The sequence below is a fragment of the Sarcophilus harrisii genome, chromosome 6 (genome assembly GCF_902635505.1).
Source record: "Sarcophilus harrisii chromosome 6, mSarHar1.11, whole genome shotgun sequence".
Classification (NCBI taxonomy): Eukaryota; Metazoa; Chordata; class Mammalia; order Dasyuromorphia; family Dasyuridae; genus Sarcophilus; species Sarcophilus harrisii.
Genome location: NC_045431.1, coordinates 246983152 through 247009019, shown reverse-complemented (window position 1 = coordinate 247009019; position 25868 = coordinate 246983152). Strand labels below are relative to the sequence as shown.

The 25868-nt window shown below is 34.3% G+C and overlaps 1 protein-coding gene across 11 annotated transcripts in view; it reads right to left on the bottom strand.

Moving 5' to 3' along the window:
* The window catches only part of LOC111721515 (butyrophilin subfamily 3 member A3-like), a 62675-nt gene that overhangs the window by 4483 nt on the left and 32324 nt on the right, over positions 1-25868 (bottom strand). For 2 of the 11 annotated variants that reach the window (XM_031941284.1, XM_031941285.1), the window contains 12 exons: positions 25212-25403; positions 24320-24340; positions 22698-22733; positions 21339-21359; positions 20139-20159; positions 16986-17177; positions 7201-7221; positions 5595-5615; positions 5155-5175; positions 2518-2676; positions 1583-1606; positions 1076-1330 (listed from right to left, as the gene is read on the bottom strand). In XM_031941284.1, the coding sequence (XP_031797144.1) occupies positions 1076-1330; positions 1583-1606; positions 2518-2676; positions 5155-5175; positions 5595-5615; positions 7201-7221; positions 16986-17177; positions 20139-20159; positions 21339-21359; positions 22698-22733; positions 24320-24340; positions 25212-25403 (984 nt within the window). Of the gene's footprint in view, positions 1-1075; positions 1331-1582; positions 1607-2517; positions 2677-5154; positions 5176-5594; positions 5616-7200; positions 7222-16985; positions 17178-20138; positions 20160-21338; positions 21360-22697; positions 22734-23490; positions 23500-24319; positions 24341-25211; positions 25404-25868 lie in introns of all 11 variants that reach the window. The other 9 variants (XM_031941292.1, XM_031941290.1, XM_031941291.1 and 6 more) reach the window with 9 other exon arrangements.

Sequence of the window (25868 nt, the reverse complement as noted above, 5' to 3'; positions counted from 1 at the left end):
AATGAATTTTTAAAATTTCATTTACTTAATATTTTTTCTAGTTATATTCCAAACAAAAAAAATACATTTATTTTTAAATTTTTTTGTTTTAGGTTCTCTCTCTTATTCTCACCCATAATTAAGAAACTATATATTAAATTATGCAAAATGTTTTTTTAAGTCAAGTTGAAAAGAAAATATAGATCTCTCATCCTAATAAAAAATCAAAACTCTCAAGAAACATTGTTTAAAAAAAAAGAGAGAGAGACAGAGACAGAGAGGGAGAGGGACAGAAGATGCTTCAATCTGTATTTTGACACAATCATTTCCTTCTCTGGATATAAATAGGATTTTTAATCATAAACTCTTCAGAATAGTCATGGATGATTATACTACTGAGAATAGTAAAGTCATTTACTGTTGATCATCCCAGAACATGGCTGTTACTTTGTACAAAGAACATTTCATTTTACTTGAGCTGATGGAATATTTTCCAGATATTTTTTTCTTTGAGAACATCCTGCTCATAATTTTCTATAAGACGATAATATTCTATAACAATTACATACTGCAGGTTATTGAGTCATTTCCCAATTGATGGGAATTCTCTCAATTTTTCAATTTTTCAAAATTAATTTCTATTGTGCTAGCTTTTATGTCTATATTTTCTCTAAATTTGAAATATCCTTGAATTTCTGGCATAAATGAAACTTGGTAAATAAACATGATTTCATGAATACACAGCTATGACTTGCTTGATCATGTTTTAATCAGTATTCTTAAAATAAGGTTCACTTCTGATATAGGTCTACTTTTTCTTTGCCTAATTTATGTCAACTGATTTGTGCATTAGAACAATAAATGTGTCATACAAAGAGCTGGATGAAATGCCTTCTCTCACTCTCTCTCTCTCTGTATATATATATATATATATACATATGTGTGTGTGTGTGTGTGTTTAGTTTATATAACCCAGCAGCTAAAATTGTTTATTTTTACAATGTTTAATAGAATTCAGCTTGAAATTCTTATCAATTCTTCCTGATTACATAAGCGGAAGAGAAATAGCAATCCCTCCTATCCCCAGACTACTTACCTGGCTCCTTCAAGGTGACAGGGGAGGGAGAGAGATTTCTTTCCATTTTCTTCTGGTCTCTTTTTTGTATCTCTTCATGATGGGAAAAAGGGAAAGGCTTGATTCCTGTTTGTTTGTTTTGCATATATCCTGGGTTGTGCCACTTCTGCATGCCATTCCTTTCTCTTCTCTCCAATGGTCTGCCGGCCCAGGCTGGATAGTGTGCAAGAGTTATTTTTTCTCTTTTCCATCCAATTCTCCCATTAGTCCCTTCCCCTAAGTAGACAAATGATCAAGAAGATTCTACTCTGAAGGCAAGCCCGAAGAATACTGATAACCCCCCTCAATTCATTTATCAGTAATTAATAAACACACATCCAGTTGCAACCGCCTCTTCTTAATGATTCTGAACCACAGCCTCTAATTACTCAAATTATCCCCAAGGCTTTTAAGCCAACTTCCACAATGTTCCATTTTTGAGCTATCCATTCCTTCTACTGTGATAATGAAGCAGAAAATATTACTCACCAGATTCCATATCTTTATCCACATCTGCAAAGGAAGGGAGGGATAGATGGAGGAAGGGAGAGAGAGAGAGAGAGAGAGAGAGAGAGAGAGAGAATGTTTCATTCCATATTCTGACACAGTCAGTTCCTTCTCTGATTATAAATAGGATTTTTAATCATAAACCCTTGAGAATAATTATGGATGATTTTACTATTGAGAATAATGTTAGTCATCCCAGAACATTGTTATTAATTTGTATATAGTAAAATTCATTTTGCTTGAGTTGATGGATGATTTTCTGTATGTTTTTTTAAAGCATTTTGCTCATCATTTTCCATAAGAATATGATATTCTGTCACAAATACATACATTGTCTGCAGATGATTGAGTCATTTCCCAATTGATGAGCATCCTTTCAATTACCAATTTTACATAATTAATTTTTACTGTGCTTGTTTTAATATTATTATGTCTCTATTTTCCCTAAATTTGAAATATCCTTGAATTTCTGGCATAAACCCAACGATGAATAAACATGATTTCTTGAATACACAACTATGGCCTCGTTGAGCATGTTTTAATCACTATTCTTATAGTAAGGTTCACTTCTGATATAGGTCCATATTTTCTTTTCCTAATTTATGTCTACTGATTTGTGCATCAGAACAATAAATGTGTCATAGAAGGAGCTTCATAAGATGTTCTCACTCTCTCTCTTTTTTTCTCTCTCTCTCTCTGTATATATTCTATATATGTGTGTGTGTGTATGTGTGTGTATTTAGTTCATATAACCTAGGACCAAAGGATGATTTATTTTTACAATGTTTAATAGAATTCATCTTGAAATTCATCTCAACTCTTCCTGATTGCAAAAGAGGAAGAGAAATACCATTCCTTCCTATCCCCAGATTTCAAAGCTGACCTCTTCAAGGTGTCAGGAAAGGGAGAGAGAATACCTTCCATTTTCTGCTTCTTCCATTTTCCAACTTGTACCTCTTTAAAATGGCAAAGAGAGGAAGAATTGATTCCTATTTGTTCCTTTTGCATATATACTGGATTGGGCCACTTCTGCATGCCATTGCACTCTGTTGTCTCCAATGTTCTGCTGGCCCGCTCTGGATAGCATGCAAGAGAAAAAATAAATTTCCATCTGATTTTCCCATTAATCCCTTCCCCTAAGTTGACAAATGACCAAGAAGATTCTACTCTGAAGGCAAGCCCCTAAGAATACTGATACCCCCCGGAATTCATTTATCAATGATTAATAAGCACACACTCAGTTGCAAGCTCCTCTTCTTAATGATTCTGAAGCACAACCTCTAACTATTCAAATTATTCCCATCACTTTTAACCCAACTCCCACAGTGTTCCATTCTAGAGCTACTCATGCCTTCTACTGTGCTCTCTGGAATGCAATCTCCATCGATAATACATATATTTTCATCTTTAAAACTTTTCCTTTCCCACTCCTTTCATATTTTGTCTCCCACTGAAAATAGCCTCCTTCTTTATTCCATTCTTCTCCATCTCTCTTTCCAGCACTGGTTATATTTTTACTCATTTGTCCCATTCACTGTTTAAAATGAGGCAGTTAGAATGTCCAGACTATCCTCTATGAACATCTGTCAGTAACTTCTCTCTTTACCATTCACTTAATCCAGATCTAGAAATCAATCAAATTCTGGTAGCTTTTGTTTATTGATCCTCAGAACATTCTCCCATTTTTTTGCAAAGAGTTCAGTGACTGGCTCACCTTCTTTCTTTTCTTCCCAATTCCTGCCTCATGATATAGGACATTAAGAAACATATTGATACTCCCTCAAATAACAAAGGAATATTCTCCCAGTTCTTCAATGTTTTTATTTCATAGGATCTCCTTCCTCATCACACATCAGCTACACAGAGATGGCCATACCCTTTATCTTGTCATCCATAAATTCACCACTTCTATGTTTATAAACTGTGAAATTCCCTTCTACTCCACTTCTCCCTCTGCCACAAAACCCCTACCCTCACTATTCTTTCTCATTGTAACCTTTTATCTCTCTACTTCTCAGTTTTTTTTTCAAACTATTACCTTGCATTGAGAATTTTCCTTCCTTTCTTCATCTTGATTCACTTGATTCACAAATTAGTTTAACTCTACACAATACTTTTCTTTCCATTGTTCCTTTGTATACTTATTCTATCAAAAATCTTGTCCTATCTAACCGCAGCAATTGACATCTACTCCACCCACAGACTTTGCTTCAGATAGCTGAAAAAACTGGAAAAAAACTACATAACTGTGTGCCAAATTCAGAGGTAGTAGACCTGAATTATTATTATACTTGGTTCACCTCACCTCTTGGGATCTTTGATATACTACTTCTCTCTAGACCTGTGTCGTAACCTAAGAGGGTATTGAATAAGATATGACTAACATTGAATGAATCTAGGTCAACTCAATTTTTTAACAACCTCATGACCTTGGAGAAGTAATTTAATTTCTTTATACCTCTCTTTTTTATCATGAATTGATTGATTTGAAATAAAAGGCCTCTAAAGTTCCTAATTTTCAATTTATAATTCTTTAATAATGCTAGTTCTACTGGATATCTTGCTTTCTAGTGATTTCCCAAACACTAATTTTTTTTCTAAATCATAAATATCTTTTAAATTATTGCAACACTGGGCCCTGGCACAGGTAAAAAGAGGATTAGCTAGATCTTTAGTCTCTTGAAGCTCTAAATCTATCAATCTTTGAACATTCTTTTTCCATGTTGCCTAGGAATTATTTGTTCTCTAAATATTTAATAAAATTCAATCAAGTCAATTCAGACTAAAAGTATTTTCTTCAAGAAAGTATTTTCTTCAAGAAAAGTATTTTCTTCAAGAATTTCTTAACTTTGGTTTCTCTTTCAGACATCTAGTTGTTTAGAGCCTATATTTATTGTTTTGCTAATTTTTGTATTTTGTATTATTCTACATATTCATCCACTATATTTACATTTTAAATTTTAGCCATTTCTTGTATTTATTAGTGGAATGATTTTTTTAATCTTATCTCTTCTTTCATATTTTCAAAAGTTCAACATCTGGGCTTGCCTTCATGTCTCTTGTTTTGTTGGTTTAATCCCCAAGGATTTAAGTTTATGTTCTCCTGATATAAGTCTTCAGACATATGACACTTTCAATTAAGAACTTTTTAAACTACATCCCAATGGTGTTGATAGGCTGATTCTCTATTACCCTTTTCTTCTTTCTATGATAAAATATAGACATTTTGGAGGCATTTAGAGTTCTTCATAACCTGCCATCCCCTCATCTCTCTGTGATATACTTATAATTACTTATATGCTGCAGCTTAAGTGTGACCCTCTATCTTTAAATCCCCAGAACTTAGCACAGTGCCTGCCATATGGTAAGCTCTTAATAAATTCTTGTTGACTCACTGTCTGACTAACGCATTCAATTTTTAAGATGACAATATTTTGACTATTTCAGGAGCTTCTTTTTTCTAAAATCAACAACACAAACAGGTGAGAATTGTTCCAAAGCATGCAGTCTCCCCATTTTTATTTGTATAATGATAGTGAGAATATTTAACTTACCACATCTGTCATTATTAATATCTGGGGAGAAAGAGAAAAAGAAGAAAATCAATAATTGATTTCATCACTGTGGATTAGTTTTCTCGCAGATAAAATTATGTACTGATCAGTCACTAAGGACACTTCCAACATTAAATCTATAAAACTAAGACCATACTGACCAGCCCTAGATGTGTTATGACTCAGGGCTTCCCATTCACTGATTCTTTTCAAAATTTCCTTTATTATGTCAATTAATCAGTGAAAAAACTCTATTAGAGAAAACAAATACTTCAGAGGGAAAGCAAAATGGAGAAAATGTCTCCTTTGGAAAAGTTAAGGTTAGGTGGTTACATTGATGGGAATTTCATACTGAACAGGTCATTTTCTGAAACTTTCCACTGCTACATACTATTTCCACGTGCATATCACTAGATAATGATGAAGGGGTTATGACTCACCAGTTGCATCTTTGATCACCACTGAAAAGTAGAAGAAAGAGTGTTGGAATCTTTACAAACTGTTAAGTCATTAGAGTTGATAGAGACAATAATTATCTAATTTAGCATGGTTCATTATGATTGATTTGATCTTACAAGGAGAAGTTATGGGCCAGAAGAAACAAGGTACTAAGTACACCTGATAGAAACAATGCTTGTGTTCACAGCTTTAGAGAGCTCATATAAGCAAGAAGTATTTAAGTACTCATTGGAGTTCACACGTTTGGGAGATTTCACAATTTAGTATGAGATATCTAAATTCACACCTCCCTTGAAGCTCTCAGGGCCAGGGAGCACTCTGGGAAAAACCCATAATCCCACTCTCTGAGAGGAGATCATATATGAGAAACAGACAGAGGCTATCTAGGAGAGTTGAGCTGAATTAGAGTGAAGAAAGTAATGTCAGTCAGTTCAGCAGAAACCCACTCTGGGAGGAGCAACCAGATTCACTTCACCTCACACAGCTGTGGTGACTGGGCTCCTGCACCTCCTCCATTGAGACCAATGCTGGTCTGAAAGGCTCTCCAGAAAGTTGCCCAGCCCCAGGCAAGGAATTGCTGGCTGGAGGCTTAAGAAAGCAGAGGCAGAAGCAAGGGACAGTCTGCAAGAGCTCTTGGAACCAAGCAGAAACATAGGCCTCTGAGCTAACCCCAAGGAAAGAGATAAGAAATAAAGATCTGAAATTTTATCACCTGGCTGCATTTGGGTAATTATTACTTTTAACTGAAACTAAGGCTGCCTCCCCAGAAACCTCCCCAAGAAACCTGCTCTCAGAGAGAACCATTATTATTTTAAAGAAAAAAAAAAAAACACCACAAAAGAGAGATGAAGAAAGAGAGAATCATAGATACTGAGAAATAGTAGAAAGGGGAAATTAGCTCCTATATATTATCCATTTGCTACTTTTACTTTGCCACATTTCATGCACCTATTTACCTAAATACTTAGGTTTCTTGATCTTGAAGAAGGCACAATGAATTATGTGTTAAGCAACATACATCAGGGAATGCTTCTCAAATTATAAAAGCTTATGATCTTGGTAATGACAGCTCCTCCCCCCACCCCATTTTTTTTTTTTTTTGTTCATTTCCAAAGGACAAGGGATCTATCCATGTAAACTCTGAGATGTTTTCTAGAAAAACATATTTGATTTGATCTCAGATCTTATACTGAAGAGCTCTGCTCCCTTTTTGAAGTGATAACACAAAAATCTCTTTTCTCATTCATAATGGTAAGGACTGACTATCCACTAGGCTCATGTCCAAATTGAAACATAAAACTAAAATTAAACTGACTTTCACTATGTTCCTCAAGTCCCAGTGCTTCCACTTCATTAACTTTTTTCAAAATATCAATTATTTTGTCCATTAATAACAAGCACTCTTTTGCAAAACAAAACACATCAGAGGAAAATAAAAACACACAAGATATCCCCTCCATTAAAATGTAGGTTATGTGGATACATTGACTTGTAGGATATATTCATTAGCATATTTCCCTGTCTACTGCCCTACTCCAAAGTATCACCACATGGAAGTCTTTCAGTAATGAAGAAGGTATTACAGACCTGTTGCATCTTGTATCGTTCCTGAGGGGGGGGGTGGGGAAGAGAGAGGGGAAAAAAAGAGAAAAACACATTGACAGAGTGAGATAGAATAAGCTTCACTAAAATGTCCATTTGGTAAAATTCAAGTGTCTTTTCTAATGAATCTATTATCCAAAATATTGATACTTCTTGATCTTGAGGAAAACTGAATTATGAGTTAAAAACATAGAACATTGGGGTATTCTCAAATTACTTCATTTTTAAGACCTTGGGAGGGACATTTTCTCTCTATATTGAAGTTATGGCCACATAGATCACTTCATTTTCATTTATTTTTCCCTATTATATAGTATCACCAAGTACATATATTTGAAAGTGTTGAAGTAGTTATTACTCACTAGGTGCATCTTTGCTCACACCTGAGTTGTGAGTGAATGATAGAGTGAAAAAGAGAGAAAGAGATAAAAAGAGAGACACAGAGACACACTAAAAGACACAGAGTGACAGATGGACAGATAGATTGACAGAGAGAAAGAAAGAGTGGGGGAGGCATAGAAAGAGAAAGAGGGAGTGAGGGAGAGAGACAGAGAGATAGGCAGACAGACAGGCAGACAGACAGAGAAGCGAGCACAGAGGACAGAGAAGAGGAGAGAGGAGAGAGAGAGAGAGAGAGAGAGAGAGAGAGAGAGAGAATGTCTCAATCTGTATTCTGACAAAATCAGTTCCTTTCTGATTATAAATGGATTTTTAAATTTAAACTTCTTGAATAATTATGGATGATTGTACTATTTGAGAATACTGTTTAGTCATCACAGGAACATTCTATTAATTTGTATGTAATTACAAATTTTTTGCTTGATTTGATGGAAGGATTTTCTGTTTTTTTAAAAGCATCCTGCTCATTAATTTTCCATGGACTATGATATTTCTTCCAAATCATACATTGTCTGGGATGATTTGAATCATTTCCAAATTGATGGGTATCCTCTTCAATTTAAATTTTAATAATTAAATTTCTATTTGCACATTAATTATAATTATGTCTTCTATATTTCCTAAATTTAAATATCCTTGAATTTCTAAATAAAATCCAACTTGATAAATAAACATATTTTCTTTTAATACAAGCTATTTTGATCATGTTTAATCAGTATTCCTATAGGGTTTACTTTTGATATAGGCCCTACTTTTTCTTTTCCTAATTTTTGGCTACTGATTTGTATCAGAACAATAAATGTGTCATAGAAGAAGCTTTCTTGAGATGCCTTTTCTTTTTTTTTTTTATATATATTATATATATATATATATATATATATTTAGTTCATAAATCTAGCACCTAAGGATGATTTTTTTGCAATGTTTAATAGAATTCAGCTTTAAATTCATCTCAACTCTTCCTGATTGCAAAAAGGGAAAAGAATCCATTCCTCCTATTTCCGAATTTCTAAACCTGGCCCTTCAAGGTGTCAGGGGAGGGAGAGAATTTCCTTTCCATTTCCTTCCTGGGTCTCCCTTCTTGTACCTTCTTGATGCAAAAGGGAGAGGAAGGTTCTATTTCTTTTGTTTCCTTTTAGTAAATTTCCGGATTTTCCGGCTCCTCCATTGGGTTTTCTATTCTTCTCCAATTTCGTTGCCCTTGGTCTGGAATATCAGAAAAAAAATAAATTCCATCTGATTCTCTCCTTATTCCCTTCCCCTAGGTTGACAAATGACCTAGAAGATTTTCTCTGAAGAAAAGCCCCTAAGAATACAGATAACCCCCGAACCATTTATCAAGGATTAATAACATACCTCAGTTGCAAGCTCCTCCTTCTTAATGATTCTGAAACAGTTCTAATTATTCAAATTATTCCCATCATTTTTAATCCAACTCCCACAATGTTCCATTCTAGAGCTACCCATCCTTCTAAGTGCTCTCTTGAATGCAATCTCATTGATAACAATATGTTTTCATCTTTAAAACTTTCCTTTCCCACTCCTTTTCATATTTTGTCACGTGCTGAAAATAGCCCTCCTTCTTTATTTCCATTCTTCCATCTCTTTTCCAGCACTGGTTATTTTTTTCATTTGTCCATTCAGGTTTTAAAAATGGGGAGTTGAATTTTGGACTTCCTCTTTAGGAAATTCTGTTAGTAACTTTTCTTTACCATTCACTTAATCCAGACTTAAAAATCAATCAAATTCTTTTAGCTTTTTTTATTGATCCCGGGAATCTCCTAATTTTTGTAAAGGTTCAAGTGATTGGTCACCTTTCTTTTCATTTTTCCCCAACTTTAGCCTCAAGGATATAGAGGACTATACCCAGGATATAGGACTTCAACATAATATTGTTACCTCTCAAATGGCTAAGGAATATTTCCCTAATTCTCCCAAGTTCTTAAATTTTTTATTTCCTAGGACCACCCTCACCAACCTCAGCTAACAGAGATGGCCATACCCTTCATCTTGTTGTCAGCCCTAAATTCCTCTTTCTATATTTATAAACTCTGAAATAACCTTTATATTCCCACCTTCCTTTCTTCCACAAAACCCCAAAACTTCATTTCAATTTTCCTCTGACCTTTCCACACCTTACTTTCTCGGGTTTTTTTTCAAACTATTACCCTGGAATTGAAAAATTTTTTTCCTTTTTCCTGATCCACTGATGAATTAGTTGAACTCTACACAATTTTTTTTTCCCCCATTTGTCCTTTTGTTTCCTTATTTACAAAATTTTTGCCTTATCCTTACCTTTAAAGAATTGATACCTACCACCACAGCCTTTCTTAGATAGCTGAAAAACTGGGAAGAAAACCATTATGATTTGTGTCTAACTCAAGGGGAAACCTGGATTATTAATTATACTTGGTTCACCTCAAATTCTTGTGATCTTTGGTATTTACTTTGTTGGATCTGTGTCATAAAAAGAATTTTGAAGGATATAATACTAACCAATTATGAATCTGTCTTTAACTAATTTCTTAAAAGTTTTTACCTTGGGATATGTAATTTAATGGGATCTATACCTCTGTTTTTTATCATGAATTGAGGGTTTGAATTAAAAGGCCTTCTAAGGTTTCCTAATAATTTTTAATTTATAATTCCTTAAAAGGCTAATTCTCGGATACCCCTGGGTTTCCAATGATTTTTGCAATCACTTATTTCTTTTTCCTAAGTATAAAAATTTTTAAAAATTATTGCCACACTGGGCTTTTCAGGGAAAATGAAGGGGAATACTATATTCCTAGGTTCTTGGTTCTAAATCAAAACCTTTGAATCTTCTTATTCCATTTTTGTTTAGGAAATTATTTGTTCTCTAAATATTTAATAAAATTCAATTAAATCAATGCAGATTGAAAGTATTTTCTTCAAGAACTTCTGCAGATTGGCTTCTCTTTCAGATATCTAGCTGTTTGGAGCCTATATTTTTGTTTTTCTGATTTTTGTATTTTGTATTGTTCTACATATTCATCCAGTTTATTTACATTTGTTTTAACCATTTGTTGTATTAGTGGAATGATTTTTTCAATCTTAGCTCTTCTTTCATATTTTCAAAATGTGAACTTCTGGGCTCGCCTCCATGTCTCTTGTTTGTTGGTTGTCTAGGGGTTTAAGTTAATGTTCTCCTCCTGATATGTTTTCAAAGTTACGAACCTTTCAATTAAGAACTTTTAAAACTACATCCCAATGGTGTTGATAAGCTGATTCTCTATTATATTTCTCTCCTTTCTACGATAAAATATAAAGACATTTTGGAGGCAGAGTTCTTCATAACCAGCCATTCCCTCATCTCTCTATGGTACACTTATAATTACTTATATGCTGTATCTTAAACATGAGTCTCTATCCTTATATCCCCAGAATTTAGCAAAGTGCCTGCCATATGCAAAGCTCTTAATAAATTCTTCTTGACTCACTGTCTGACTAACCTATTCAACTTTGAAGATGACAATATTTTGACTCTTTCAGGAGCTTCTTTTTTCTAAAATCAACAACACAAAGATATGAGAATTTTTTCAAAGCATGCAGGCTCCCTGTTTTTATTTGTATAAAAATGGCGAAAATATTTAACTTACCACATCCATCAGTATTACTATCTGGGGAGAAAGAGAAACAGAAGAAAGTTAATAATTGATTTCATTAGTATGGATTAGTTTTCTCACAGATAAAATCATGGACTTGTCCGTCACTAAGGACATTTCCAAGATTAAATCTATAAAACTAAGATCATATTGACTAGCCCTAGATGTGTTATGACTCAATGCTTCTCATTCACTGATTCTTTTCAAAATTTCCATTATTATGTCAATTAATCAGTGAAAAAACTCGATTAGAGAAAACAAATAATTCAGAGGGAAAGCAAAATGGAAATTTGAGGTTAGGTGGTTGCATTGATGAAAGGTCATACTGAACAGGTCATTTTCTGAAACTATCCACAGCTATATAATATTTCCATGTGCACATCACTAAATAATGATGAAGAGGTTATAACTCATCAGTGGCATATTTGTTCACCACTGAAAAGTAGAAGAAAGAGAGATGAGGACAGAAAAAATCAGAGATATTGAGAATCACAGATATTGAGAATTAGTAGAGGGAAAATTAGCTCCTCTATAGTATCCATTTGCTACTTTTGCTTTGACACATTTCATCATCTATTTACCTAAATATTTAGCTTTGTTGATATTGAAGAAGGCACACTGAATTATGTGTTAAGCAACATAGATCAGGGAATGCTTGTCACATTATATAAACTTACCATATTGGTAATGAAATTTAACCCCCCCCCTTTTTTCTTTCATTTGCAAAGTACAAGGGATCTATCCATGTAAACTCTGAGATGCTTTCTAGAAAAACATATTTGATTTGGTCTAGATCTTATAATAAGACTTTGCTCCCTTTTTAAAGAGATAACACAACTCATCTATTTTCTCATTCATAATTTAGACTGACTACCACTAAGGTCATGTCAACTTGAAACATATAAAAGTAAATTATCATACTTTCATTATTTCCTCATGTCCAGTGCTTCCCTCCACTAACTTTTTCAAAATGTCAATTATTTTATCAGTTGATAAAGAGCACTTTTTTCAAAACAAAACACATCAGAGGAAAATCAAAGCACACAGGATATCCCTCTATTAAAGTGTAGGTTATATGGTACATTGACTTATGGCCATATTCATACATATATCCGTATGATGCCTTATTTCAAAGTATTGTCACACAGAAGTATTTCAATAATGAAGAAGTTATTACAGACTTTTACATCTTTTCTCATTCCTGAAGGGTGGGGAAAGAGACAGGGAGAAGAAATAGAAAACACATGGACAGAGTGAGATAAATTAGCTTCACTAGAATGTCCATTTGGTACAATTCAAGTGTCTTTTCAAATGAATCTATTATCCAAAATATTGATACTTTTGATCTTGGGAAAACTCTGAGATATGAGTTGAAAACATAAAACAGTGAAGTATTTTCAAAATTACTTCATTTTAAGATCTTGGGAGAGCATTTTCTCCACAATGAAGTTATGCACAGAGATCATTTCATTTTCCTTTATTTTCCCTGTTATATAGTATCACCAATCAAATATTTGAAAATGTTCAAGTAGTTATTACTCACCAGGTGTATCTTTGCTCACACCTGAGTTGTGAGTGAATGATATAGTGAAAAAGAGAGAAAGAAATAAAAAGAGACACACAGACACAATAACAGACAGAGAGTGACAGATGGACACAAAGATTGACACAAAGAAAGAGAAAATGGGGAAGGCATAGAAAGAGAGGGAGGGAGGGAGGGAGGAAGAGACAGACACACAGAGATAGACAAAGAGACAGAAATACAGAAACAGAGAGAGTCACAGACAAAGATGGAGGGAGAGAGAGAGAGACAAAGGATACAGATAAGGAAAGACATTAACAGAGAAGGTCTGAATTGGCGTTTCTGGAATATCCATTTACAATATTGAGTATTCCTCATTTGACACTTCTATTCTCCACACTATTCCATGTATTCAGGCTTATTGATCTTGACAAATGGACAACTCAACTATTAGCCAAAACATAATTCTGGGGTATCTTCTTCTATTAATTCATTCAATGGTCTTGGGAAAGTCATTTGGTCACTTTTTCTTTCAGTGAAGTGAAAGGGTTTTACTATATAATTTTTAAGATTCCTTGTAATATTATAATGCAAACACTCTCCCACTTCTCACCCACATTACCTTTGGGATACTGACAAAATGATGACATCACTGAACATCTATTTTCTCATTGGTAAAATGAAACCAGTGGATGCCATAGCCTCTAAGATCACTTTTAACTATAAATCCATAATTCTAAAATAATCCCAAATTCCATTAGACACCGCATTTTCCTTTCCATGCACTGAGATTTTTTAAAATTTCTATTCTTTTGGCAACTTCTTGATTAAGAAACAGTGTTTAGGCAAAACAAAAACTCCACAGGAAAAACCCAAGTTTCTCTACCATTGGAAAGGCTCAAATGCAGCATTGAGTTGGGTTCTCCTGATCAACTCATTTTCCAGCATTCTTAACATCTATATTGAATCAACATAAGAAAATACTTGGATAAGGAAGAATAAGATACTACTCACCATATTCATTTCCAAACTTGACTGAATTTTAATAGAATGAAAGAGTGAAAACAAGAAAGGGAAATGGAGAACAGGGAGAGGAGAGAGACACAGAAAGAGAGAGACAGATGGAAAGAAAGAAAGAGAGTTTGCTTTTGTTTATCCTCTTCCGCAATAATGGGGAAGCCTCATTTGAAACTTCTGTTCTAAAGATTTTTCACACTTATTTATATTGAGGAAAAAAGTAGTGACACAGAATTCCAAAGGCATGATTTGGGCAAATGTCCTCATAATCACTCATTCTCTCAGCTTTCCAAAGCATTTTCCTCACTTTTGTTTTTTGGAAAGTGTGACAGTTGTAGTACATGACCTCTACGATTGCTTATCACCTAACAATGTTTAAGCCTATCCCAGTTCTCACATTCACCCTCTTTGGGATCTTTACACAGTGATAACCACTCTGAACCTCAACTTTCTCATCTCAAAATGAAGACACAGAACTGAATGGCTTATTAGGTCACTTCTGATTTTTGATGTATAATCTAGTGATTTTACCAATTTCCTCAAGATTTCTCATTTAGTATTGTTCCAAATCATTAATATTTTTCAACATTTCCATTTTTTTCTCCATGAATCACTGTTTTAGCACAACAAATACTTTACAGGAAAATCTAGGCTGTGGAGTCAAACTCTGAACAAAGATGAGGCCCTGGATTTCTCCATTGATTCTAGGTCTCCTGATCAACTCAGTTGCCAGTATCCTCTACTGGTATGTTGTATCACCATTTACAAATATTTGGATAATGAATTAGAATATATTACTCACCAGGATCTTCTTTATCCACACATGCAAAGGGAGAAAGAGAGAAAAAGAGAGAAAGATAGAGAGAGAGAGAGAGACAGAGTATGAATTTGTTTCTCTGGATTACTTATTTCTAAGACAGGGGATACCTCATTTCATGGTTCTGTTCTAAAGAGACTTCATTCTTATTGATGTTGAGGTATAAAGCACTGATCTATCATTTAAAAGGCATAGATTGATTGGCTGAATTTTCTCATAAGCACTTTCTCTCAAAAGAAAGTATTCTTCTCACTTTTTCATTTTGTAAAGTGATAGGATTAGAGTGAATAATCTCTAAAATTACTTATCATCTAACAATGTTTGACTCTATCACAGCTCTCACATTCATACTATTTAGGATCTTTATACAATGGCAATCACTCTGAATGTCTACTTTCTCATCTACAAAATGAAGACATAGAACTGGGTCTCAGAGGTCACTTCTGATTTTCCATGTATAATCTGTTGATTTTACCAATTTCCTCAAGATGCCTCTTTTAGCACTGTTCCAAATCACTGACATTTTTCAAAATTTCCATTTTTTTGTCCATGAATCAATAATTTAGCACAACAAGTATTTTGCAAGAAAACCTAGGCTAGCGAATTGAACTTTCTACAAATAAGGGGTTTTGGATTTCTCCATGCATTCTGGGGTCACCTAATAAATTCAGTTGCCAGCATCGTCCTCTTGTATGTTGTATCTTATGTATTTGGATAATGAAGAAGAAAATATTACTCACCAGGTTCTTCTTTATCCACAACTGCAAATGGATAGAGAACAAGAGAGAGAGAGAGAGAGAGAGAGAGAGAGAGAGAGAGAGAGAGAGAGAGAGAGAAAATTCATTTCTCTGAATTATTCATTTAGAATACAGGGGATGCCTCATTTCCTATTTCTGTTATAAAATTTCTTCATTATTGTTGACCTTAAGGAATGAAGCACTGACTTTCCATTCAAAAGGCATAAATTGGATGAATGTTCTCAGAATCATTTTTTCTCTAAGCTTTGAAAAGCATTTTACTCACTTTTTCCTTTTTTAAACTGATAGAGCTGTAGTACATAATCTCTAAGATTTATTATCAAATAACATCATTTGAATCTTTCCCAAATCCACATTCATGATATTTGGGATCTTTGCACAGTAAAGATCTCTCTACTCTCAAACTCTACTTTCTGATTAGGAAATAAAGCCATAGAACTGCTTGGCTGATTAGCTCACTTCTGATTTCCCATGTATAATGTGTTGATTATTTTTAAATGTCTATTCTTTTGTCGATGAATCAGTGTTTCGAGAAAAAAAAATACTTTACAAGAAAATAAGGTTGTCACATTCTTCTCTCTATAAATATGAGCAACTGAATTAGTTCATTGACTTGGAACCTACTGATCAGCTCAGTAGCCAGTGTCCTGCACTGATAATTGTATCACCACATAAAAATATTTGGATAATGAAGGAGAAAATATTACTCAAAATTTTCATTTTCATACACATCGGAAAAGAGAGAGAGAGGAGGGAGAGAGAGAGAGAGAGAAAGAGAAAAAGAGAGAGAGAGAGAGAGAGAGAATGTCTCAATCTGCATTCTGATACAATCAGTTCCTTCTCTGATTATAAATGGGATTTTTAATCATAAACTCTTCAGAATAATTATGGATGATTGTACTACTGAGAATACTGTTAGTCATCCAAGGACATTGCTATTAATTTGTATGTAGTACAATTCATTTTGCTTGAATTGATGAAAGATTTTCTGTATGTTTTTTAAAAGCATCCTGCTCATCATTTTCCATAAGACTATGATATTCTGTCACAAATACATGCACTGTCTGCAGATGATTGAATCATTTCCCAATTGATGGTATCCTCTCAATTTCCAATTTTACATAATTAATTTCTATTGTGCTTACTATTAATATAATTATGTCTCTATATTTCCTAAATTTGAAATATCCTTGAATTTCTGGCATAAATCCAACTTGATAAATAAACATGATTTCTTGAATACACATCTATGGCCTCTTTGACCATGTCTTAATCAGTATTCTGATAGGAAGTTTCACTTCTGATATAGGTCTACTTTTTCTTTTCCTAATTTGGCTACTGATTTGTGCATCAGAACAATAAATGTGTCATAGAAGAAGCTTCTTCAGATGCCTTTCTCTCTCTCTCTCTCTCTCTCTCTCTCTCTCTCTCTCCGTGTGTGTGTGTGTATATATATATATGTATGTGTATATATATATATATATATATATATTTAGTTCATATAATCTAGCACCTAAGGATGATTTATTTTTGCAATGTTTAATAGAATTCAGCTTGAAATTCATCTCAACTCTTCCTGATTGCAAAAGAGGAAGAGAGATACCATTCCCTCCTATTGCCAGATTTCTAACCTGGCCTCTTCAAGGTGTCAGGAGAGGGAGAGAGATTTCCTTCCATTTCCTTCTGGTCTCCTTCTTGTTCCTCATCTTGATGCGAAGGAGAGGAAGGTTCTACTTCTCTTTGTTCCTTTAGTAAATTTCCTGGATTTTCCCGCTCCTCCATGCGATTGCTCTCTATTCTCTCCAATGTTCTGCTGCCCTGGTCTGGATAGTATGCAAGAGAAAAAATAACATTCCATCTGATTCTCTCCTTAGTCCCTTCCCCAGAGTTGACAAATGACTCAGAAGATTCTACTCTGAAGGCAAGCCTGTAAGAATACTGATAACCCCATGCAATTCATTTATCAAGGATTAATAAGCATACACTCAGTTGCAAGCTCCTCTTCTTAATGATTCTGAAGCCCAGCCTCTAATTATTCAAATTATTTCCATCACTTTTAACCCAACTCCCACAATGTTCCATTCTAGAGCTACCCATCCCTTCTACTGTGCTCTCTGGGATTCAATCACCATTGATAACACATATGTTTTCATCTTAAAAACTTTTCCTTTCCCACTCCTTTCATATTTTGTCTCCCACTGAAAATGAGCCCCTTCTTTATTCCATTCTTCTCGGTCTCTCTTTACAGCACCAGTTATATTTTTACTCATTTGTCCCACTCACTGTTTAAAATGAGGCAGTTAGAATGTCCAGACTATCCTCTATGAACATCTATCAGTAACTTCTCCCTTTTGCGGTTCACTTAATCCAGATCTAGAAATCAATCAAATTCTGGTAGCTTTTGTTTATTGATCCCCAGGACATCCCCCCAGTTTTTACAGTTAAGTGAACAGCTCACCTTCTTTCATTTCTCCCCAATTTCTACCCTCAGGATATAGGACTTCAACATACATATTGATACTTGTTGGAATCCTTACAAAGTGTTAACTCATTAGAGTTGATAGAGACAATAATTATCTAATTTAGCATGGTTCAGTGTGATTGATCTCATCTTACAAGGAGATGTTATGGGCCAGAACTTGAAACAAGGTACTAAGTGGAACTGAGAAACAATGCTTGTATTGACACCATTAGAGAGCTCATATAAGCAAGAAGCTCTTAGGGCCAAAGAGCACTCTGAGAGGAAGCCCACAAGCCCAGTCATAGAGGTGGAGTCATATTCATTCCATCTTCCATCTTTGTGCTGGCTGGAGGCTGAAGAAAGCAGAGGCAGAAGCAAAGGACAAAGCTGCAAGAGCTCTTAGAACCAAAGAGGGAGAGAAAGTTAACCGGGCTTGGAAGGAGAAAATAAACGTTTGGATTTTATCACCTGGCTGCATTTGGAGGAATTATTACTCTGAACCAACACTAAGGCTGCCTCCAGAAAACCTCCCCAAGAAACCTGCTCCCAGAGAGAACCATCCTATATTACATAAAAGAAGAAGAACACCACAGATACTCCCTCAAATAGCAAAGTAATATTTACCCTAATCTCCCAGTTCTTCTACATTTTTATTTCATAGGACCGGCTTCCTCACCACACCTCAGCTACGCTTCATCTTGTTGTCACCCATAAATTCACCATTTCCATATTTATTAACTCTAAAATAATCTTTATATTCCACCTCTCCCTCTGTGCCAAAACTACAAGCCTCACTCTGACCTTTCATCTCTCTACTTCTAAGGGTTTCTTTATCTCAAACTATTACCCTCAATTGAAAAATTCTCTTCCTTTCTTCATTTATTCACTAATGAATTAGTTGAACTCTACAAAATCTTTTTTTTTCCCATTTGTCCTTTGTATACTTATTCTATTAAGGATCTTGCCCTACATTACCTCAGCAATTGATACCCACCCACCCACAGCCTTTGCTTCAGATAGCTGAAAAAACTAGAGAAAAAACCACATAATTGTGTGTCTAACTCAAAGTTAGAAGACCTGCATTATTATTACACTTGGTTCAACTCAAATTTTTGTGATCATTGGTATGTCACCTCTGCTGTCTAGATCTGTGTCATAACATAGGAGGGTATTGAATGATATACTACTAACCATGTATGAATCTGTCTCAACTCCATTTCTTAACAACTTTGTGACCTGGGATAAGTAATTTAATCTATCCATAATTTTGTTTTTTGTTATCATAAATTGAATGGTTTAAACCAAAAGGCCTCTAAGGTTTCTAATAATTTTCAATTTATTCTTCTTTAATAAGGCTAATTCTACTGGATACCTTGGTTTCCAATGATTTCCCAATCACTGATTTTTTTTCCTAAGTATAAATATCTTTCAAATTATTACCACACTGGGCTTTGGCACAGGTAAAATGAGAGGATTAGTCTAGATCCCTAGGCTCTTGAAGCTCTAAATCAATAATCCTTTGAATCTTCTTATTCCATGTTGCCTAGGAATTATTTGTTCTCTAAATATTTAATAAAATTCAATTAAATCAAAGCAGATTAAAAGTATTTTCTTCAAGAACTTCTGCAGATTAGCTTCTCTTTCAGACATCTAGCTGTTTGGAGCCTATATTTTTATTTTTCTAATTTTTGTATTTTGTATTGTTCTACATATTAATCCACTTTATTTACATTTGTTTTAACCATTTGTTGTATTAGTGGAATGATTTTTTCAATCTTAGCTCTTCTTTCATATTTTCAAAATGTGTACTTCTGGGATCACCTCCATGTTTCTTATTTTGTTGGTTGTCTAGGGGTTTAAGTTAATGTTCTCCTCCTGATATGTTTTCAAAGTTATGAACCTTTCAATTAAGAACTTTTTTAAACTACATCCCAATGATGTTGATAAGCTGATTCTCTGTTACATTTTTCTCCTTTCTACGATAAAATATAAAGACATTTTGGAGGCAGAGTTCTTCATAACCAGCCATCCCCTCATCTCTCTATGATACACTTATAATTACTTCTATGCTGTATCTTAAGCATGACTCTCTATCTTTATACCCCCAGAATTTAGCATAGTGCCTGCCATATGCAAAACTCTTAAGAAATTCTTCTTGACTCACTGTCTGACTAACCCATTCAACTTTTAAGATGACAATATTTGGACCCTTTCAGGAGTTTCTTTTTTCTAAAATCAATAACACAAAGAGATAAGAATTTTTTCAAAGCATGCAGGCTCCCTGTTTTTATTTGTATAAAAATGGTGAAAATATTTCACTTACCACATCCATCAGTATTACTATCTGGGGAGAAAGAGAAAAAGAAGAAAGTCAATAATTGATTTCATCAGTATGGATTAGTTTTCTCACAGATAAAATCATGGACTTGTCAGTCACTAAGGACACTTCCAAGATTAAGTCTATAAAACTAAGATCATATTGACTAGTCCTAGATGTGTTATGACTCAATGCTTCTCATTCACTGATTCTTTTCAAAATTTCCATTATTATGTCAATTAATCAGTGAAAAAACTCGATTAGAGAAAACAAATACTTCAGAGGGAAAGCAAGATGGAAATTTGAGTTTAGGTGGTTGCATTAATGAAAGGTCATACTGAACAGGTTATTTTCTGAAACTATGCACTGCTACATAATATTTCCATGTGCACATCACTAAATAATGATGAAGAGGTTATAACTCATCAGTGGCATATTTGTTCACCAATGAAAAGTAGAAGAAAGAGAGATGAGAACAGAAAGAATAACAGATATTGAGAATCACAGATATTGAGAATTAGTAGAGGGAAAATTAGCTCCTCTATAGTATCCATTTGCTGCTTTTATTTTGCCACATTTCAAGACCTATATGTTTAGCTTTCTTGATCTTGAGCAAGGCACACTGAATTATGTCTTAAGCAACAGAGATCAGGGAATGCTTCTCAAATTATATAAACTTACCATATTGGTAATGACAATTTACCCCCCCTCCTTTTTTTTTCATTTGCAAAGTATAAGGCATCTATCCATGTAAACTCTGAGATGCTTTCTAGAAAAACATATTTGATTTGGTCTCAGATCTTATAATGAAGAGCTTTGCTCCCTTTTTAAAGAGATAAAACAACTATCTATTTTCTCATTCATAATTGTAAGGACTGACTACCCACTAAGGTCATGTCCAAATTGAAACATATAAAAGTAAAATTATCCACACTTTCACTATGTTCCTCATGTCCCAGTGCTTCCCCTTCACTAACTTTTTTCAAAATGTCAATTATTTTATCAGTTGATAGAGAGCACTCTTTTTCAAAACAAAACACATCAGAGGAAAATCAAAGCACACAGGATATCCCCTCTATTAAAGTGTAGGTTATATGGGTACATTGACTTGTGGGCCATATTCATAAGCATATATCCCTGTATGATGCCTTATTTCAAAGTATTGTCACACAGAACTATTTCAATAATGAAGAAATTATTACAGACCTGTTACATCTTTTCTCATTCCTGAAGGTTGGGGGAAAGAGACAGAAAGAAGAAGGAGAAAAACACATTGATAGAGTGAGATAAATTAGCTTCACTAGAATGTCCATTTGGTACAATTCAAGTCTCTTTTCCAATGAATCTATTATCCAAAATATTGATACTTCTTGATCTTGGGGAAAACTCTGATATATGAGTTAAAAACATAAAACATTGGGGTATTTTCAAATTACTTCATTTTAAGATCTTGGGAGAGACATTTTCTCTCCACAATGAAGTTATGGCCACAGAGATCATTTCATTTTCCTTTATTTTTCCCTGTTATATAGTATCACCAAGTGCAAATATTTGAAAATGTTCAAGTAGTTATTACTCACCAGGTATATCTTTGCTCACACCTGAGTTGTGAGTGAATGATATAGTGAAAAAGAGAGAAAGAAATAAAGAGACACACAGACACAATAACAGACAGAGAGTGACAGATGGACACAAAGATTGACACAAAGAAAGAGAAAATGGGGAAGGCATAGAAAGAGAGGGAGGGAGGGAGGGAGGAAGAGACAGACACACAGAGATAGACAAAGAGACAGAGACAGAGAGAGGCACAAACAAAGATGGAGGGAGAGAGAGAGACAAAGAGATACAGATAAGGAAAGACAGAGACAGAGAGCGTCTGAATTAGCATTTCTGGAATATCCATTTACAATACTGAGTATTCCTCATTTGACACTTCTATTCTCCACACTATTCTACGTATTCAGGCTTATTGATCTTGACAAATGGACAACTCAACTATTAGCCAAAACATAATTCTGGGACATCTTCTTCTATTAATTCATTCAATGGTCTTGGGAAAGTCATTTACTCACTTTTTCTTTCAGTGAAGTGAAAGGGTTGTACTATATAATTTCTAAGATTCCTTGTAATACTATAATGTTTGACACTCTCCCACTTCTCACCCACATCACCTTTGGGATACTGACAAAATGATGACATCACTGAACATCTATTTTCTCATTGGTAAAATGAAACCAATGGATGGCATGGCCTCTGAGATCACTTTTAACTATAAATCCATAATTCTAAAATAATCCCAATTTCCACTAGACACCTCAATTCTTCCTTTCCATGTACTGACATTTTTAAAAATTTCTATTCTTTTGTCAACTTCTTGATAACAAACAGCGTTTTGGCAAAACAACAACTCCACAGGAAAAGCCCAAACTTCCCTAACAATTGGAAAGGCTCAAATGCAGCATTGAATTGGGGTCTCCTGATCAACTCAGTTCCCAGCATTCTTAACATCTATATTGAATCAACATATGCAAATATTTGGATAATGAAGAATAAGATACTACTCACCATATTCATTTTCAAACTTGATTGAGTCATAAGAGACTGAAAGAGTGAAAGCAAGAAAGGGAAAGGGAGAACAGCAAGGGGAGAGAGAGACACAGAAAGAGAGAGAGAGATGGAGAGAAAGAGAGAGAGTTAGCTTCTCATGATACTCTTCCCCAATACTGGGGAAGCCTCATTTGAAACTTCTATTCTAAAGTGTTTTCATGCTTATTTATATTGAGGAATAAAGTAATGACCTAGAATTCCAAAGGCATGATTTGGGTAAATGTTCTCATAATCACTGAGAGCATTTTCTTCACTTTTCTCTTTTGGAAAGTGTGACAGTTGTAGTACATGACCTCTAAGATTCCTTATCACCTAACAATGTTTGAGCCTATCCCAGTTCTCACATTCACACTCTTTGGGATCTTTACACAATGATAACCACTTTGAACCTCGACTTTCTCATCTGCAAAATGAAGACATAGACCTGAATGGCTTATTAGGTCACTTCTGATTTTTGATGTATAATCTGTTAATTCTACCAATTCCCACGAGATTTCTCATTTAGTATTGTTCTAAATCATTAATATTTTTCAACATTTCCATTTTTTTTCTCCATGAATCACTGTTTTAACACAACAAATACTTTACAGGAAAATCTAGGCTGTGGACTCAAACTCTCAACAAATATGAGGTCCTGGATTTCTCCATTGATTCTGGGTCTCCTGATCAACTCAGTTGCCAGCATCCTCTACTGATATATTGTATCACCATATACAAATATTTGGATAATTAATTAGAATATATCTCTCACCAGGATCTTCTTTATCCACACATGCAAAGGGAGAAAGAGAGAAAAAGAGCGAGAGATAGAGAGAAAGTGAGACAGAGTATGAATTTGTTTCTCTGATTACTCATTTCCAACACAGGGGTTACCTCATTTCATGGTTCTGTTCCAAACAGACTTAATTCTTATTGATCTTGAGATATAAAACCCTGATTTAGCATTTAAAAGGCATAGAATGATTGGGTGGATGTTCTCATAATCATTATCTCTCAACTTTGGAAAATATTTTTCCTCACTTTTTCCTTTTGTGAAGTGATAGTGTTATAGTGCATAATCTCCAAGATTCCTCATCATCTAACAATGTTTGACTCTATCCCATCTCCCACATTCATACTCTTTGGGATCTTTACACAATGATAACCACTCTGAACCTCTACTTTTTCATCTGCAAAATGAAGTCATAGAACTGAATGGCCCAATATTGTCACTTCTAATTTTCCATATATAATCTGTTTTTACTAATTTGCACAAGACACTTGATTTAGTTCCAATTCACTGACATTTTTAAAAATGTAGATTTTTTTGGTCGATGAATCAAGGTTTTAACACATCAAATACTTTATAGGAAAATCTGGGCTGTTGAGTTGAACTCTTTATAAATATGAAGTCCTGGATTTATACTTTATTTATACTTTAGAGGAAAGTCAAGTATTTCAAGTTGAACTCTCTACAACTGGTCTTGGATTTCTCCATTTATTCTGGGTCTCCTGATGAACTCAATTGCTGGCATGCTCTACTGTTGTGTTGAATCACTATATACATATATTTGGATGATGAAGAAATAAATATTATTCACCAGGTTCTTCTTTATTCACAGCTGCAAAGAGATAGAAAGAGAGAAAGAGAGAGAGAGAGAGAGAGAGAGAGAGAGAGAGAAAGAGAGAGAGAGAGAAAGAATGTCTCAATCTGTATTCTGACACAATCAGTTCCTTCTCTGATTATAAATAGGATTTTTAATCATAAACTCTTCAGAATAATTATGGATGATTGTACTACTGAGAATACTGTTAGTCATCACAGAACATTGCTATTAATTTGTATGTAGTACAATTCATTTTGCTTGAGTTGATGAAGGATTTTCTGTATTTTTTTAAAAGCATCCTGCTCATCATTTTCCATAAGACTATGATATTCTATCACAAATACATACATTGTCTGCAGATGATTGAATCATTTCCCAATTGATGGGTATCCTCTCAATTTCCAATTTTACATAATTAATTTCTATTGCGCTTACTATTAATATAATTATGTCTCTATATTTCCTAAATTTGAAATATCCTTGAATTTCTAGCATAAATCCAACTTGATAAATAAACATGATTTCTTTTATACACAGCTATGGCCTCTTTGATCATGTTTTAATCAGTATTCTGATAGGAAGTTTTACTTTTGATATAGGTCTACTTTTTCTTTTCCTAATTTGGCTACTGATTTGTGCATCAGAACAATAAATGTGTCATAGAAGAAGCTTCTTGAGATGCCTTTCTCTCTCTCTCTCTCTCTCTCTCTGTGTATATATATGTATATATATATATAATATATATATTTAGTTCATATAATCTAGCACCTAAGGATGATTTATTTTTGCAATGTTTAATAGAATTCAGCTTGAAATTCATCTCAACTCTTCCTGATTGCAAAATTGGAAGAGAGATACCATTCCCTCCTATTGCCAGATTTCTAACCTGGCCTCTTCAAGGTGTCAGGGGAGGGAGAGAGATTTCCTTTCATTTCCTTCTGGTCTCCTTCTTGTACCTCATCTTGATGCAAAGGAGAGGAAGGTTCTACTTCTCTTTGTTCCTTTAGTAAATTTCCAGGATTTTCCGGCTCCTCCATGCGATTGCTCTCTATTCTCTCCAATGTTCTGCTGCCCTGGTCTGGATAGTATGCAAGAGAAAAAATAACATTCCATCTGATTCTCTCCTTATTCCCTTCCCTAGAGTTGACAAATGACTCAGAAGATTCTACTCTGAAGAAAAGCCCCTAAGAATACAGATAACCCCATGCAATTCATTTATCAAGGATTAATAAGCATACACTCAGTTGCAAGCTCCTCTTCTTAATGATTCTGAAGCACAGCCTCTAATTATTCAAATTATTCCCATCATTTTTAATCCAACTCCCACAATGTTCCATTCTAGAGCTACCCATCCCTTCTACAGTGCTCTCTGGAATGCAATCTGCATTGATAACACATATGTTTTCATCTTTAAAACTTCTCCTTTCCCACTCCTTTCATATTTTGTCACGTGCTGAAAATAGCCTCCTTCTTTATTCCATTCTTCTCCATCTCTCTTTCCAGCACTGGTTATATTTTTACTCATTTGTCCCATTCACGGTTT